Source organism: Myotis lucifugus, unplaced genomic scaffold (genome assembly GCF_000147115.1).
Source record: "Myotis lucifugus unplaced genomic scaffold, Myoluc2.0 scaffold_11, whole genome shotgun sequence".
NCBI lineage: Eukaryota > Metazoa > Chordata > Mammalia > Chiroptera > Vespertilionidae > Myotis > Myotis lucifugus.
Window position 1 is genome coordinate 5,559,922 of NW_005871059.1, and position 18,570 is coordinate 5,578,491.

The 18,570-nt window shown below is 37.3% G+C and overlaps 1 protein-coding gene across 3 annotated transcripts in view; it reads right to left on the bottom strand.

The window, feature by feature from the left end:
- Window positions 1-18,570, bottom strand: part of GRM1 (glutamate metabotropic receptor 1) — a 297,798-nt gene that overhangs the window by 38,356 nt on the left and 240,872 nt on the right. For all 3 annotated transcript variants that reach the window (XM_023750083.1, XM_023750084.1, XM_023750085.1), the window contains 2 exons: window positions 15,689-15,857; window positions 4,788-4,914 (listed from right to left, as the gene is read on the bottom strand). In XM_023750083.1, coding sequence (XP_023605851.1) covers window positions 4,788-4,914; window positions 15,689-15,857 — 296 coding nt within the window. The remainder of the gene's footprint in view (window positions 1-4,787; window positions 4,915-15,688; window positions 15,858-18,570) is intronic.

Consider the following 18,570-nt stretch of genomic DNA (forward strand, 5'->3'; position numbering starts at 1 on the left):
TAAACTAAAAATATGATGGATGCTAAACTCTAACTTGGTACATGGACTGTTTGCTACCAAATATTACAGTCATTTTACAGTGACCACAAAAGGTTATTTGATTCTCCTTGTTCAAATGACTTTGAAATGATAATATTAAGCAAAAACTGTTGTTGCTATTAATACTGGCCACAAAGAAAAGACAAGTGATGTGTTTATAGGGCATGATGTAACATAAAAATTCCTTTAGAAATCCTTGTTTTGCACTTTGCTCAGAATTTTCAATCACAAAATCTCAGTGAATAAAAACAAGTTGTAACCCAAGAAGAGTAACTCAAAAGCATACATCTAAATTCATCTTAAGTGTATACCAAAATCTCAAATTTAAATACCAGTAGTTGATCTTTTTTATCTTTTATATATTTTTATTGATTTCAGAGAGGAAGGGAGAGGGAGAGAGAGATAGTAATATCAATGATGAGAGAGAATCATTGATCAGCTGCCTCCTGCATGCTCCACACTGGGGATAGAGCCCACAACCCGGGCATGTGCCCTCACCTTGAATTGAGATGTGATCTACTGGTTTATAGGTCAAAGCTCAACCACTAAGCCAAGCTGGCTGGGCTCAAACTTAAATACTTTAAAAGTCCATAATTTGAGCATTTAGTCTTTTCTATGACTCATCTTCACAGCTTCAGATACACCACTTAAGAAGCTTACAAAGCAGTGAAGGATGTTAGGACCCTGCTGATGCAAGTTTGTGAGACCCATCTTTCAAATGACCCATACTCAGGTTTTCAGTTACACCTTTTCAGTCTTTCCCACCTTGCAGCAAAGCAAAATAATTTTGCTTTTTTCCCTTGCACTGAGAGTCCTAAGTGCTTTAGAATATATCCAAGGAACTTTTGTGCTTCCAAGCAACAATTCAACTAGCATTAACAATTTACTAATATTAACATGTATTTGCCCACAAGTTCTATTAAATTCTCCAGAGCTCTGCCCCATGATATTTTCTCCAGAGAATTTTCTACAACCCAAATTCCCTACCACCCGCATCCTCTGCAATGTAACTAACCACCCCTTTCCATTTCTTCACTCCCACCCCTCCTAGTATCAATGTCAAGCTGTGCCCTCCCCGTCCTACAACCCTTACCTCAGGGTCCTTCCATTTGAATGCCAAGATTACTTTGAAATCTAATCAAGTAAAATTCAAGTTAAAAAACATAAAGCAAGATGAATCAAAGATCACTATCAGTACCCCACCATTCCCTTCTCTTGGTAATCTGCAACATAATCAGAATGCCCAAACAAGACCCATCATTCTAACAGAATTTGGCTATGACCAACTTGTACCCTCCCAGACTGCAGCACAACACAATGACCACCCCTCTCAATTTGCTTCATTCAGGCATTTGTACTTCAAACTTGAACATGTCCCCACAGTTTTATCATCACATTAAGAATTCACACAGGCAGGCAGGTAGGTAGGTGAGTAGGTGAGGGGATCACTGGGATCCATCTACAGGCATCACTCTGCATTGTGGCATCGATGTTAAAATGTTCATAGCAGAGAACTAGCATGACAGGAGGCTCAACTGAGAAGATGAAGCATCTGAAAAACTCTACCTAAAAAGGGAAGGGTGCCTGCTGGCATTCATGCACCCAGAGGTTGGTGCTCCAAGATCAAAATTCAAATAAACACATCTGCTGGTGGCCCAGATGCATCTGATTTGGACTTTTAAAAATTGTCACCTCAGAAGCTCATCTGAAAACCTTAAATAATGGCTTCCTGAGTATAAGGCTTCCTGAGCAAGGCCAGGAAACATAACTTGGAGAATTTTCTTCTCCTAAGACTCTGGAAATTCAGTTGGCCGGCTTCAGTTTAGGCAGGCTTTCTCCTTCAGGATCTCCCCTCCTGCACTGCTAGGCCCCACACTGGCCAGAGCTCCATTTGTCCTGGTGCCATCTGATTGCCATGATGAACACTGCACGGTCCATGAAGCACTTTTGTCCTATTGTGAGGTTTCAAGAGAAGAATTATCCAACCTCCGGGTGTATTTGGGAATCCCAAGACTAGAAGGGGTGGAGGTTACCTTCAACATGGGTGAAAGGTATTCTGAGCCTACCTGAGCCTCATCCAAAAGGAGAAGTCATTATGGGAGTTGTGCAAAATGTATTTAAAGTCCTGGAAACTTAAACACCTGACAATTTCCATGGTTAGAGTCATCTCAGACAATCCAGAGCCATCGGACAAGTCAGTTTCCTTCAAGTAGTCTACAAATTTCTGAGCAAAATCCAAGGGAAGTGGTAATAACTCTGATCTGAGGACCAGGGATTATTCCTAATTTTTGAACCAAGTATTGGCTCACCTGTAAGATTCAAATGCATTGGAGGAAGCTAAAATTTAATATTGGACTTCTTTTCAATTAGGCAAAGAAAACAATATGAATCAAGAAGTAAAGAAAGGCCACAATTATTCTACCCAAAGTGTCTTGGGCATTTAATAACATTTACAATAACACTTCATGATTACATAAGGTTTCATCTGAATGCTTTCTTTAATGTTATTACATTCATATGAAGTGCCTATTTAGTATTCACTGTTCAACTCAAATGTTCCTTCTCCTGTGAAGGCTTTTCTCTTCCCTGGAAAAAATAATTGCTTTTTTAATTCTATGTTAATATGATATTTTGCACATATTCTTATTGTAGGATTTATATCATAACTGTTTACTTGTCTAATTTCATATGAAGCTCATCCCCCAGGATATAAACCTTATTTTATTCATTCATATGACCCCAGTTGCTAAAAGAAAAAGAAAAGAAAAAGGAAAAGACGGGTATAAAGCAGATGATTGTGTATATATAAAATTAAATAAATAAATAAGTAGATAATATGAGAGATCACTGCAACTACTTTAATGAAGAAAAATGGTTAATATTAGTTAATTTTCATACTTTAGTATTGTCTTTTAAAATTTTTCATTCATTGACTTTTAGAGAGAGAGAGAGGAAGAGAGATATTGATTTGTTGTTCCACTTAGTTATACATTCATTGATTGATTCCTATATTTGCCCTGACCGGGGATTGAACCCTCAACCTCAACCTTGGCATATCAGGACAATGGCCTAACCAACTGACCTACTCAGCCAGGGCTATAATTTAGTGTTTTCTATTTTTTAATGATTAAATTTAGTGTAGTATAAGAGGAATTTTCTTATACTATTTTACTTTTAAAAGAAATAAGTAGCATTAGATTATATATAATTGTCCAATGAATTGTTAAACTACTGTGAAGTTATATATTATGGCAGAATAGATCCCTGTTTATGCATCATAAAAAAATAAAGTGTAAAATTTAAATGTGCATTTTTTCCAAAAAAGAAATATGACAAACTTACTAACAGCTTCAGAAATCACATCCTCTAAGAAATATACCAATTTTTCTCCATAGCCAAAAAACATATGCTAATAAAAATAAAAACTCACTTATAAACATGCTTTTATCCATTAATATTAGAGTCTCTGGAGCATATATGGAAAGCAGCTATCTCATAAAAGTATTTTAAACATATCTTAAGAAACTTTCTCTTCAATTTAAAAAAGCACCATTTCTCAGAAAAGAATAGTTTATCAATTTTAACTGAAATTCAGTAAAAAAAAAAAACAAAACCACCCATGCAAATGAAATACCTACTTAAAAGCAATGCATTTACTCCTCTGAGTATTTCTAGTGATTTGGGGGATTCTCTGCCTGTGGGTTTTCTTTTTTAACAATTACTGCTACCATGGCAACAACCAACAACACATTGTCCTGTACTGCACCCTTGCTCTGAGCCTGACATGACACAAAATAAGTGGCAAATGAGATCTCATTTTCCATTCATGTATAAGACTAAAAGATGCAGAAACAACAGATGGCATTTAACACTAAGTATAAATTAGTGTGAGAGATGTATATTCTAAAAGATCCTAAAGAAAAGATTGGAAAAATATGGATATTTAGCTATATGAAACATTTTGCTATTGCAAGATAAAGTCAGTCTGAGCTGTTGCTGGCTCAACTCATTTGAATGTTAAAGTGACTTTTATACATATGATGGATTAAATTCTTTAAAAGGATAATTTTATTAATATTCATCTACTTATAGTCAAGGAGAATTTTTTTAAAAATATGTCTTTATTGATTTCAGAGAGGAAGGGAGAAGAAGAGATAGAAACATCAATGATGAGAGAGAATCATTGATCAGCTGCCTTCTACATGCCCCACACTGGGGATCAAACCCGCAACCCGGGCTTGTGCCCTGACCGTGAATTAAACTGTGGCCTCCTGGTTCATATGTCAAAGTTCAACCACTGTGCCAAGCCAGCTGGGCTATATTTTATATTTTTACATGTTTTTTTCCCTAATAGATTTTAAGCAAAACATGGCTGGGACTATATTTCACTTATCTTTGTATCTATAGGGCCTGCTATAGTACCTCAGACATGATGTTCAGGAAAGAAGTTCAAATATAAATTCAAGTGATTAGAAATATCTTCAAATGAAATTTTTAAAAAGAAACTAAACAACTGGAATACCAGGATTCACTGTCAATACATTTTTAAATTTAGATTTAAATAAACTTTACTTTTAACATAGATCATGGAAAATTTATAAGAGGTCTGTGTATACTCTTTGCATGAGCCTTAGAGAGTGCATACTGTAAATGAACATCAAACAGGGCATGAGCTGATTGCTCACATTTTAAACATTGTGAAAGGGCCAATCACCAGAGACAAGGTTTACAAGTACAACAGCTCCTACCTGTGAGATCTGCATTGGGCCACCACCCCAAGTCACAGGCTTTGCAGGTGAACTCGTCTTGCACATACTCATTCTCTTTACAGGCTGTGCAAATCCAGCAGCAGCTCACTTCTCCTTTCCGTATAACCTGTAACATAGCAATATTTCACATGCCTAAAGAAGGTTTCTCAAGAAAGTCTGCTATTTCAGATGACTTGTTTTCATACTGCAATAAAAAGGTAACTTTAAAAAAAATTCTATATGCTGGAGACAATTAAGTACATGGATTAAAACATACCTGGTTACCTTAGACTTCAAATGTGAATTTCAATTCATTTCATGCTGGATTTGGAAGTTTTTCAATAATAATTTCTTTAATAAAGATAACTGACTACATTATCTTTTACAGAGTTAATAATAAAACAGGTGAATTTTATTCTTATTTATATTAATAGGTATTAATTATTCTCAGAAAGTAAAGATAGAGCTTTCTTCTCTGAAAGAACAAGTAATATTTAAACACAAAAGTTTCTACATAATAAAAACTCATTAAATCATAAAAACTGAGAATGAAGAGTTATGGAATGTTTATTATAATTATGAAAGTCTGAGAAATTTTATATAGATAAAAATGGACTGATGGCTAAGAAAGTATAGCCCAGTTATTGGTCTTGCTATTTGCTCTAGTGAATTCAAAAGGTCACATAAATTGTTGGAAGAAAAATGACTAGCCCAAAATTACTGAAGAATTGCTCATTATCTGAGCAGTTTAAACTTTCTCCCATTTTCAAATTGTTTGGTAAGCACTTTTTCACTTACACGATACAAAAATAAACATCAAAACACACTGCATTTAAAGTGAGTTTCTTGTAAACAGCATATGATTAGATATTGCTTTCATCTCCAGTCTGACAATTTCTGCCTTTCTATTAATGTGTCATTTATTAAAATCATTGGTGTGATTGGATATGCATCAATCATCTTTTTTTTCTGTCTATTCCATCTGTCCTATGTTTTCTTTTCCTTTTATTCTGCCTTCTTTTGGATTGAGAATTTTTTTAGCACTTCATTTTATCTCTAAAATTGGCATACTTGCTAAACCTCTGTGTTGCTTTTGTGGCTGTTGTAGGATTGAAAATATGCACCACTAACTTATCACAGCCTACATTCAAATAGTATTATACCACTTCATTTACATTGTAAGACACCTACAATATTCTTCCATCTCCCCCTCCTATTGGGTATTGTTTTAATACATTTTACTTACATGTATTTTATAATCCCCTATGAAAATTATTTTTGCTTTAAACAATTATCTTTGAAATCCACTTTTGGAAAAAGAAAAAATTTATTATATTTTACTAGAGGCCCGTTGCATGAAATCCATGCAGGGTGGGGGGAGGGCTCAGCACGACCTGCACCCTCTCCAATCCAGGAGCCCTCAGGGGATGTCCTACTGACGGCTTGGGCTCGCTCCCCGTGGTTCTCTACTCTCTGTGGGGCCTGCCTGCTCCACACCATGGCAATGGCCAAGCAGGCCCTGCTGGGTGCTGCCTGTGGGCCACGCTTGCCTGCTGGGCTCACGTTGCTGGGGTGATGTCGCCAGCGTCCTGCCCTGGCTGCTATGGGCGCGCCATCTCTGCCACAGAGTGACGGAGTGACAGTTAATTTGCATATTACTCTTTTATTAGATAGGATATTTACCCAATAAATATATTTTAACATCATTGGATCCTTTGTATAGACCCAATTTTCTATCCCCTATAATTTTCTTCATTCTGAAGAACATTTCTTAACATTTATTGTAGTGCTGGTGTAAGAATTATGAGTTCTTTCACTGTTTATTCATTTGACAAGTCTTCATTTTGGCTTAACTTTTGAAAAAAAAATATTTCCACTTGGTAGGAAAGTTTAAATTGGCAGGTTGTGTTTTTTTAAATTTCTTTTAGCACTTTCTGCCATTCCATTGTCCTTGGAAATAGAATTCTAGGTTAAAATATTTTTTTTCTTTTAACACTTTAAACATATCATTCCTTTCTTGCCTTGTATATGGTTTCTGATGAGAAGTCAGCTGTAATTCTGAGTTTGTTTTATGTCTGTAACAGAACTTTTTGTTGTGGTTAATTTTAAGATTTTCTTTTTTATCACTGGTTTTTAGCAATTTCATTATGTGTTCAAATTCTTTGGGATTTGTTGAGGTTCATGAAATAGAGTTTACATTTTCATTATATTTGAATATTTTTCAAGTAATTATTTCTTTAATGATTTTCTCTAGCCTGTCTCCTGAGTCTCTAATTGTGCTTGTAATATACCTCTTGACTGTATTCTGCAAGTCACTGAGCATCTGTTCATTTATTTAACTTTGTTTTCCCTCTGTGTGCCTCATTTGCTTATTTCCTGTTGCTATGTTTTTAACTATTGATATTTACTTCTATAATGTCTAATATCTGTTAACCCCATTCATTGAAATACTATTTTTATATATTTTAGTTTTCATTGTATAAGTCCCATTTTGTAATGTTTTAATATTTTTACTTGCCTTCCCATGATATTCATGTTTTGTTTTAAATTCTTTAGTATGTAATTTAAGTAGATATTTTAATATTTTTGACTGCTAATTTCTTCATCAATGTAATTTCTGGGAGTGTTGCTGTTACTGGATTTTCCTTCTGGTTATGTCTCACTTTTTCTCACTTTGTCATATATCTGAAGTTTATTGACTAGATGCTGACCATGTGTGGTCACACACAAGGTGTAGAGCACTGGAGATTTTTTCTTGAAGAAGTATTGTTCTTCCTTCTGGCAGGCAGCTAAATGACTTGTGGCTCACTTTGAGTCATGTTTTTAATCTTTTAGGGAAAGTGCAAAATAGTCTCTATTTTGTGAATAGTTTGGTCTCATTATTAAGGTGTGGCCCCTCTGGGGTCTCTACTTAATTTCTTGTGCATTTAATAAGGTGTTTCCACTCTGGCTTGTGAAGACTGGAACAATTTCTGGCTCCATGTGAGCTTTACAATCCAGCTACCCAGTAATTATTCTTTATCTGGAATTTTTAAAAAATATATTTTTATTGGTTTCAAAGACAGGTGAGGGAGAGAGAGAGAGAGAGAGAGAGAGAGAAACATCAATGATGAGAGAGAATCGTTGATCAGCTGCTTCCTGCACGTCTCCTACTAAGGATCTAGCCGGCAGCCTGGGCATGTGCCCTTGACCAGAATCAAACCCAGAACCCCTCAGTCCACAGGCCAATGCTCTATCCACTGAACCAAACCAGCTAGGGCTACTTGAACTTTTTGAATTTTATCCTACTCATGCTCAAATCGGCATTTCATCAAATACTCAAGGGAATTCGCAGCCAACTTCTGGGACTTTTTCTGCATAGATCTTTCCTCCCCCTTACTCTGCATTACAAATTCTAGCTGCCTTGGCCTTCTGAAACTTCGAGTTTCTGTCTTCTTAAATTAGCAAGATGGCTAAACTCTGTTTGTGTTCTCTCTCAGTGAACAACAACCAGGAAATTGCCTCCAGGCAGAAAGCTTGAGTGATTTTAAGGTTCACCTTGTTTGTCTCCCCTCTGAAATCAAGGTCATGTGCAACTCCTCAACGCGGGAACACAATTATTTCATACATTGTGTCAAGTTTTCAATTGTTTACAGCACAAAGCAAAGTCTGGACTCTGTTACTCCATCATGACTAGAAGCAAAGTCTCTGCCCAACACATAAAACATTATCACGTTTTCATATGTAAAATAAAAAATTAAACTGCAAATACTGGCATCCCTCAAAGTCATGCAAACTGTAGCCTTTGTAAAAATAAAATTATGTTTTCTCAGATCAGGTTGAATTTCATACCACTATTTTAGAATTACATTTAAAAAATCAAATGACAGTATATTTTCAGAAAAAGTAAAGGTTTCCTTTTTCTTCTTTTACATTCAAATAACTTTGGAAAGGATAATCAAATTAAGTCTACTTCAAAAATTCATACCTACACTCAGAAGAAGTATGGGGAATTTACATTACACATGACAAAATTTTCTAAATTATAGGAGAAAAATTAATTAATAAATGAATGTTGCTTTTAAATCTTACTTACTATTAAAAGTACATTAAGAACCATCACAGAACACTGTATATCTCTTCAATCAGTGCTATCTTTTTCTCTCACTATAAAATTAATACTACTAATTAGACAAATCCAAAAATGATAATGCTAAACAAACTTATTTATACAAGATGACTGTAAAGGTAGATCCTAGGGGTAGCTGGCACATGGAAAATATTAAAAATTAGGGTTTGAATGACTGAATAAATGAGTGAATAAGTGATTAGCTTATCCCTTTAATAAATCATTAAAAATGAAGCTTCTTAAATGGAGTAACTTTTACCACTCTTTTATTCAGCTACCAAGTATGTGTAATTTTGCCAAATAATGTCTATAATATGGAATTTGTATTTTCTATTTTCAGCCACATACTAGACTGAGATTTTATAACTTTACACCTGAATTTCGGTCCCTGTTGCCTAACCATGTAATAGGTCTCCAATCTCTTCTCACTCTGGAGTAGTATACACAGTTGCCCAGATCATCTGTATGGACTGTGTACTCCTCAACAAAAGGGACTTCCATTGTTTTCAGATCAAAGTCATCAAGGTACAGAACTGAACCAAGAACATGCAGTAGGCAGCTAATGAATGAGTGTCAAATTGAATCTTTTAAAAAATTTATAGTTAAGCCACTTAAGGAATTTTAGTGCCTCCTTAATCCAACACTTTTGAAATATAATGCCTGCTCTTTGGTCAGGCATTCACTTTGTCCTTGATCCTTGTTTCTGCACCCAACCTTATTAATTTCTTACATAATTCTGCCCTGAAGGACATTCTCCATGCCGACCACTGCATATGTCCTCATTAATGTCCACATAACTCGGTTTGCTTTATTTGTTTTGGAGGGATATTTCAAGTAGAGTAGATACATTATCAAATTTGTAATTCATCTGACTTGCTTTTCAGAAGGATTATTCTGGTTGCTGTATAGAGAATATACTTTAAGGAGGGAAAGAGATAGAGGGAAAAAATTGTGTGTGTGTGTGTTTTAACCACCAGCTCTAACATAGAACTATATAGTAAACAAATAACTATATTTTAATAGAAGAATGACTATTACCTTTTTCTATTTCAAATGTCATCTTTCCTCCTACAGTTTATCTATGTCACTACTTTCTAGAATAGACATAACATCAAAAGTTGCAGTAAGTATTTCTAGAGCAATAAACCCTTTGAAACATTACCTTACTTGAAATTTTCTAATAATTAAAATGTAGTTGGTATCTTGGTTATCACAAATTAGCTTTTGTCCTCTATTTCATGTCTATATGGTAGATATGTTTCTCTTCAGATACATTTTTTTTTCACAGAAAAACACTTCCTATGACAGCTCTAAGTCATTATAAAAGTCTTGATGTTTCATGAAAATTGCCTTGGAAGGACCAATGCTTAGTGAGGCAGAGGATCTGTTGCTTCTTTTCCCTTCAGGTATACTGGTGCTGTTCTTATTGTTAGTGAGATCAGGAGACCTGCTGCTGCACACAATGCTATGATTCAATGCCATATACACTGTAGGAGTCTTGAAGTATTTATGCCATAGGAAACCAAGTATTCACTTTATGACTAAATCTCTGAAGTGATTTGTAATGGATTTTTTAAAATTAAGGTTTTATTCAGAAAAAGGAGGAAAGAAAACAGCATCAAGAGAATATAATGAAGGAAAAGTAACTATAAGTTAAAGGAAATAGGAAAAATTTCTTCAGAAAGGAAATACCTGAGAGACTAAGAAGGATAAAGAAATTGCATCTACTCAATTAAGTCTGTAGAAAAACCAGCTGCAAGAGAGAAGGTAGCCCTGCCCTCCTGTGTCCCCACAGCACCCTGCGTGAGAGCTTGGACAATGATCAATTCTAATTACTGGTATGTTTTTCTCCAGCTACACCATGAGTTCCTCGAAGAAGAAGTTGTGCTTAAGTTTCCTTTGCATTCAGAGTGCTGGCATAGTTCTGGGCACATATTAATTACTCAATAATGTATATAAAAGAAGAGAAGGACATAATATAGAATATGACATAAAGAGAAGAAATGGAAATAAATAATTCAACGAGAATAAAGAGAAAAGGTAATTGAAGAGAGTGTTGTAAGAACTAAATAAGAATATCAACTTAGGGAAATCCTACATTTATTATAGAAAAAAATGTAATAAAATGTTATAGGAATACAAAACGATCACAAGTATAGACATATACTGAACCAGCTATGCATGAGTAGTTCTGTACAGAATGACACAAAATTATACTCCATGGGGTAAAGTTAATTATGTTCATTTTTCAGCTAGAAAACAGCTGCAGAAGGGATCAATACCTTGTGCAAATCTCAGTCACGTTATCTCCAGTTATTTCCAAGAGTTAGGCTCTTCTTAGTGTAATAACGGCTGGCAGGGTGACGACATGTTATGCTGAGAACCAAAATTATATCTCAGAGGTTGGCAAAAACCCTTTATTCAGTGGCCCAGTATGCCAGATACAGTGCTATGCATAAGAACAAATAAATGAAAAGACCTCCTGATCATTGAAGTTAAAAAGCTCAAAACCTAACATACTGCATTAAGTACACTGCTAGGAGGAGGAATGAAATGCTTACACAGAGAACATACACTTAATCATTCATTCATTCATTTGTGAAAAGGCTAAAGAGAATAAAATGGGGCAGAGAAAAACTTATTGTGCTTAGCAGATATTTTGCAGAAAGCTTGCAACCTTGAGCACCGCATAGCTCAGATAACCACTAGCCATCTGACACTGGGAGGAACCAAGCACGAACCGGACCCTTACATCAGCAGGAATGACTTGCAGTCAGCAAAAATTAATAAAAAACTTTCCCCCTCCCTGCTCTCTTTGCTGATGCCTTTGTCGGTATCAGCCCACCTGCACCCAGGTGCCTGGAATAAAATCTCTTTTGATACATTATGGCCTCATGTCATAGGTGCACGACCCCAGCCCACTCCGAACATTTCAATTTGCAATGTGTGTTTAGAGTGCCTACAATGTGCCAGGAACTATTTGAAAACTAGAAATAACCAGTGAACAAAACAGATAATATCCCCATCCTTGAGGGGCTATCATTCTAGAGAAGGGCTTTGAGAAAAGAGCAACAAAAAGAGGAATAGGGTTCAGGACAGGCACCAAAATGAGGTAAGTGCAGTGCCTAGGGACCACATTTAAAGAGGCATGCACCCTCCATGTTGAGCAACTACCCACCCTGCACTTGCAGGACCTTGAGAGTGAGTGCCTCCTTGAAAGTCTGTGCCCTAGGTACCTCATTTGCCTCACCTTGGTCCATGTTCTGATAGAGAGATACCTGGAATAGAGGTTGCAATTTTGCATATTGTGGTCAAGTAAGGGCTCACCAAGACAATGCCATTTGAATAAAGATGTGAGAGAGGGAAAGAGAGTATGCCCTGAATATATCTGGTGGAAGAGTGTTCTAGGCAGTGGGAATGGCTAGAGTAAAGACCAGGTAGGATGAGCACCTTGTATACTCATACGATTGTCTTCCTCCTCTACTTTTCTGTATGAATGTTATACTTCAAAATGTTTACTAAGAAAAGTAAATGGGCTCTGCTTCTGCTGCGACCACCTCCAACACACAGCAGCCCTGTGTGCTCCTGCTCTGCCCACTATTATGTGATTCAGCGGGAGCTCCTATGGAGACCTGTCCCTGAAAGTGGTGGGCAGGCTGGGTACAAGGTAAGATGATCACCAAAAAGTTCAGTAACCAAGAGATCAAAGCATGAGAAGTGAAGATGTAGGTATTATGAGTGGCTATGGATAAATTAATGATAATTCCATAGAACTTCTCATTATAACCAGTGTTTGAAAAGTTTCCTCCTCATCCAAAGAAAGTACAGTAACTTTCCGTTTACACCTGTACAGCATAATACCAAAAAAAATATTTGTCTTCTACTTTTTTCAAAATTTTAGCCAGTATGTTTTTTAGCAGCTGGGACAGATCACATCATCATTATGTAATCATAGGCTTCTCAGATAAGGATTTTAAAAAATATTTTTATGGACAATTTGTATTGAGAACCTGCCACCTACTGCATAGTTTAGAAAATATTGCATCATGGAGGAACCACATTGTTGTTTCACTGGTTGCCAAAATGGTTATATTAACTATGAACAATTTAAGTGAATAGTATTCTTTGATTCACAAAAAGAGAACATTGAGATGTTTTGGGACAGTTACAATGGATGATGTTATTGCTAATTTTCTTAGCCAGTCTTTTGGCTATGTAAGAATTGTTCTTATTCTTAGAAAGCATAATTTGAAGTGTGAAGGTACGAAGCTTCATAATATTTGTACCTCGCCTTTTAAATGGTTCAGGGAAAAATAGTTAACCCAATTCTGAAGTTTATAGATTGTAAGATATGTGTAACTGGGCTTTTCTCCACATGCATAAGGTGTACTTCACTATATGACAATATGGCATCTGCAATGAGGAACCATTTATGATATATTCCGTGTTCCCCTAATGTCTCCAAAATTCTGTCAGATTGGTCAGATGAGATTCGAAGAAAGCAGTGATTTTTCTCCACTCTCCATGTCCAAACTTCCAGTCCCCAAACCATCAACTTGTAGTAAAGAACCCAAAGACAAATTTAAGGGGGGAAACAAAGAGGAGAGCAGGGGAAAACAAGAATAGAAGGGCAGTGAAAGCAATCTGCAGGGTCCTTTCCTGTGATTTCTCTGCCTGTTGCCGTCTCTAACAAATTCTTCCTACCACCTTCACAAATATTGCTTCCTTAGTTCTAGATTCTGTTCCTCTGGCATTTTAAATGTGGATTTCTGCTTATAATTTTAGTGTGAATTATTGAGAAAATAAGGCTTAGCAATCAAAATTTGCATTTGTAGGCAACATATCGGTTCATATAATGAAAGATAGTAGGACAACATATGGCTGTAGGGTATAAGAGCTTTGGGTTGGCACCAAGCCCAGCTCTGGCACTTTCTACTGAGAAAGCTTGGAGCAAGTGAATCAACCCCTCTGCACCTTAGATTCCTCATTTGTAAAATGGGGGTGATGATACCTGCTTTTAAAGGGTTGTTTCAAGGGGTAATTGGAATGATGATGCCTGTAAAGCATTATTGTATTTGTACAAGTATATGCTTGATAAATGTTAGTCCCTGACCTCAACCATCTCTTTTCTTCTTTTCATTTTCCCTTCCTTTGCCTCCTGTCCCTTCTCCCCTCTTTCCTGCCCTTCCCTGAACCATGGAAAACCACAGCAGGCTTGGTAAGGGAGAGTATCATATGTGCAGAACACTTGCTGTTCACTTACAGATCTACTCTCCACGTTTTATGTGCCACCTCAGATTCACTTCACTAGTCTCATGTGAAAGAATTTCATCGGGACAAGAATCAGAAATGTATTCTTGGGGAGAAGCAGTGCTGATGTTCAGCTCATACACAGTGACTGTGTTTACACAACTGAAACACGTAAGCACTGAGAGGAAACTAATGGTATCTTTAAGCCTCCTCAATACCCCACACTATGTGAGCCTTATAGGACTCCTCGCTCAAATCTCCCCATGGGTGTGGTGGGTGGCCTCCAGGACCCCGTCACAGCATTAGAATGAAGTAAATTCTGATTGGTGAGTTGTCATGACAATTATTAAATCCTTTCATCATCATATTGCAGAGAAAGCACAAGATACTGAAAGCTAGGATGATTTGTCTAAGAAGTTTGTTTCATCTTCGAAGTGGCTGGTGTCAGTGGGAGGTGGAGTCCATCAGGACAGCTGCCAAAAGATGTTGCAGGTGGCAAATCTCTATCTTCTTTGATCAGGAGAGATAAGGCTTTTCCAGTTTCCACACCAACACTTCTGCATGAGTCGCCTCTTGCCCTAGACACCTGAGTGTTCCTCACCCCTGCGTGGGTGGTGCACAGCTCATGAGAATGGCACAGCAGGATGGCCATGGCTCATGATGAGAGGGTCAGAGCCACACAGGGCACCTACTCCAGCTCCAGCTGTGTGGGGCGACACTTATGTGACAGCCTGTTTGCTTCCAGAGACGGATCACAGAAAATTAGAGATGGAAAGACCTGTTAGGTCATTTAATCAATACCCTTGCCAGCTCACAATCATGCCCCCACACTCCATCTCCTAGTGCATTACCCAGATTGGTTTTAAATAGCACGGGATACAGAGAGCACTGTCTCTATGTCTTCTTCACCGAGAATTCTCTCTAGCACATCCGGCTAAATGCTCATTATTTAATGTTTGTTTACTCTAGTTTTATGTATGGAGTCATATCAGGGTTACTTACAAGTTGGGGAAAAGGCATCTGATAGTAGAAAGTAAGGACTCTCTCGGCTAGAAAATACTGGTTTCAGGAAAAGCGAAGAACTTGGTGGAGAAATTATTAGCAGTACTTCTGGGTTACCTCATTCAACTTCTTTTATTTTAGTTATGTGCTTATTTAGCAATGTTCAGCTCCTGCTTTCTTTAACAATAGCTAGAACTACAGCTAAGCAGTATCATTTGTTTTGGTTTCCACTTTTACATCTGTTTCAGTTTTCAAATCGATCATGCACCCCCCTGCTTTCCATATTGTATTTTAAAATCCTGCGTCATCATTGTGATTCAATTGAAGACTATTCCAAATATTTAAATGGTTTTCCTATTCCATTTCCTTATCTTCCTTTGTCTTTTCAATTTTAGCTAACTACAAGCACAAAAACAGTAAGCCTGGTCCATCCTTCCTGGATAGTCTTGTCTAAGAAAAATGTCTGTGCATTTTTTATTTATATCCAGGCAGGGGGCCTCCTCGTGAACACCGTCTGAGAATGCATTTGTGGCTGGCTTACCTTAATTTGACCCTTTAAGCAAGGCTCGCTGCACACAGACCGTACCATCCCACTCTTGTTCATCTGGATCTTGTAGTCATCGATGTTCAACACCCCCTCGTGCCAGGTTCCCACGTGTACATAGTCATAGCGATTAGCTTCAGTGTACTGCAGATTCATGATGTCATACCTACAAAGAAAACAACATGTGTGTCTTGGAGAATATGGACATAATGTACAAAGCAAAGAAATATGGTAAATCTATACTAACAACGAGAAGGGAAATAAAGGCTGAAATCATCTCCTGTCCTAACACCAGCTACTGCCGATATTTCAGTTTATTTGTAATGTTTCCACTGATTTTAAAAAATGTGTATCCCAGTCTCAATTTCTGTGTATTGTCCATATTTGCTAAAGAACACAGTATTCTTAGGCTTTCTCTATGCGTGTTTTCCAAAATAATATTTCTGTGTGTCTATGTGTGCTGAGTTGATCATCTCCTCCAAATCATTATGCCCTAAGTCATTGTTTGAACAAGTAGCATGTCTGGAGAACATTAACTCCTCGACTTAACTACTTTTATTCCAATTTTCCTTTATACATTCAGTTGCCATTTTCATTACACTGGATTGAAAGAGGTGAATTTTATAAAGTTTGGAGCCTCTTTAGGTGGGATTAGAGCAAGAACTCTGAGAAATGCATCTTTAATTAGCAAGGATGTTGGGGACTTATCATCTTGCACATTGACATTTAAAAGGGTCTTGTCCCTGGTTAGGAGAAGCATTTCTGAATCCAAATAAGTGATGCCAGTTGATTTCAGTAATTTCAAAAGCTGCAATGCTACACAACAGCAAAATCTGCATTTAGAAATCATCTCTGCAGCCTGAGTGTGTTCTGGGGGCCAGACTTCAGCATCTTCCACTGTGGGCAGTGGAGAGCACTCCCCAGTGTGATGGAAACAGGTCAGGACTTGGCATTGCGATGCATGAGCTGGAATAGCTTTTCTAACATTTATTTCTACCTTAGGTTAAACTACTTAGGATTGTCACTAAACTTCTTAAGGATCATGGGCTTCTTGTGGGGATTTATAATCATAAGGTATATAAGAAACTATTTCACAGGTAGAACAAAGGCATATATGTAAGACAATATCAATGTATCAGTCATATGTGTATTTCTATGACTGCCCTACAATACTCTGGTTATTTCTATGATCCTAAGAAAGCGGGAGAACATCTTTGTGCTGGCAATGCCATTTACCCCTCAGCACTGAAAATGTTCTGGCATTTCTCAATCTTCTCTGCATGCTGCTATCGACTCCAGGTAAATTATAACTCATGAAGGCCTGACTCTGCTGTGCTGACTCTGCAAAGTGGGATGGTTTCCTGCAGTATCTGTGATGAGCTTTCAACCTCCCAAGCTAGAAGGTAAGAGGCACTGTTTCTTGCTCTTTGCTCTTGACCCAAAGAAATTGATGACAATTAACCAACACATATTTCTCTTCCTCAGCTCTTTTCCCCCTTCCCCCTAGGCCCCTACCTAATCCATCCTGGAATTCCTTCCAAACTGGATTCAGACTCAGAATCCTCCTCAGCCTAGCACTCCAGGAAGCTACCACTCATCAACCTTAGTTGGTATCTGAAACCTATTGGCTGTATCTGGCCTAGTTCTTTATCTACACAACTAGTGTCCTTTATTGGCTTTTCTTCCTGCTTTCAATGTGCAAATGCCCACAGGGTAGCTAGTGGCTTCTTCACATCCAGATTCTGGCAATGTCTATAAATAGCAGTCCCCTACAGGGAGAGGGGAGACTGAGAGAACGAAGGAAGTTTTCCTCCTACTTTTCCAGGTGAACAAAGCCTACCTACAGTTTCATCTCTTGGCTGTTCTGACTTTTGGCTACCAGAGGGTTCTTATTTTCCTGGCTGCTGAGACACACCCGAATGTTCTTCAGAGTAGCTGTCTGAGCAATATCCATGTACGTGTTAACTGGGGGGTGATGGTTCACACTCATTCTACCGATCAATGATACTAATCTACACCTCCAATTCTTTTCCATTTTAAACTCATGGTTATAGCATCTGCTGTGAATGTTCGCTAAGAATGGTTTCCTTTTCCCCATGTCCTTTAATTTTTATGTTTTACTCCATATTACATCATTAAATCTTATGTAGGTACTTCCAATGAAGGCTTAAATGCAATGCCAGCTTTAGAATATCTTTTCCCTATAAATTACTTTCCTAAGATTTTATTTCAACTTCCTCATTTGCTATTAGACGAGGAGAAATCAGTTCACACTTCATTAGCATGCAAAACCTGAAAAGCTCACAATTTTTTGGTATGAAAACATGTTTTTTAAAAATCCCAAAAGCCAGAGGGGGAAGAAAAAAAACACTGAAAGATACCAAGGGAAAAGTACTGTCTTACTAAAGAGAGGCCTCCCCCTTTGCTGTATGTGTTAATGAACACGGCTCTTTTCTCCTGACCCCAGTCCCTGCCTGCCAGCACGCTGGCATTTATTTGGAATATTCCTCATGCTGTAAATTACAACTTGACAACATCCTCTCAATGCATCCAGTTCATGTTACTGATGATTAGCTAAAATAATTACAGGAGGATCCAAAAGCTTGGACAGTGTTGTGACAGGAGATGGAAGCAGAGGGAGTTGATTGAAACAGAAATTGATCACAGAAGATGATCAATTTCAAGCATGAAGAAATAATCCTTGAAAAGACACCCAGGGAAAGCCCATGATTTAAATATACAATTAAAGATGGAGAGAAAAAAAACAAGCTAACCTTGTGTCCCAATATTTTGAATAACTTACAAATAGAGAGAGGAAGAGAAAACGCATATTTATGGGGTGTCTAAAATGCAGTTGGCCCTTTGCCGGAAGGGAGGTT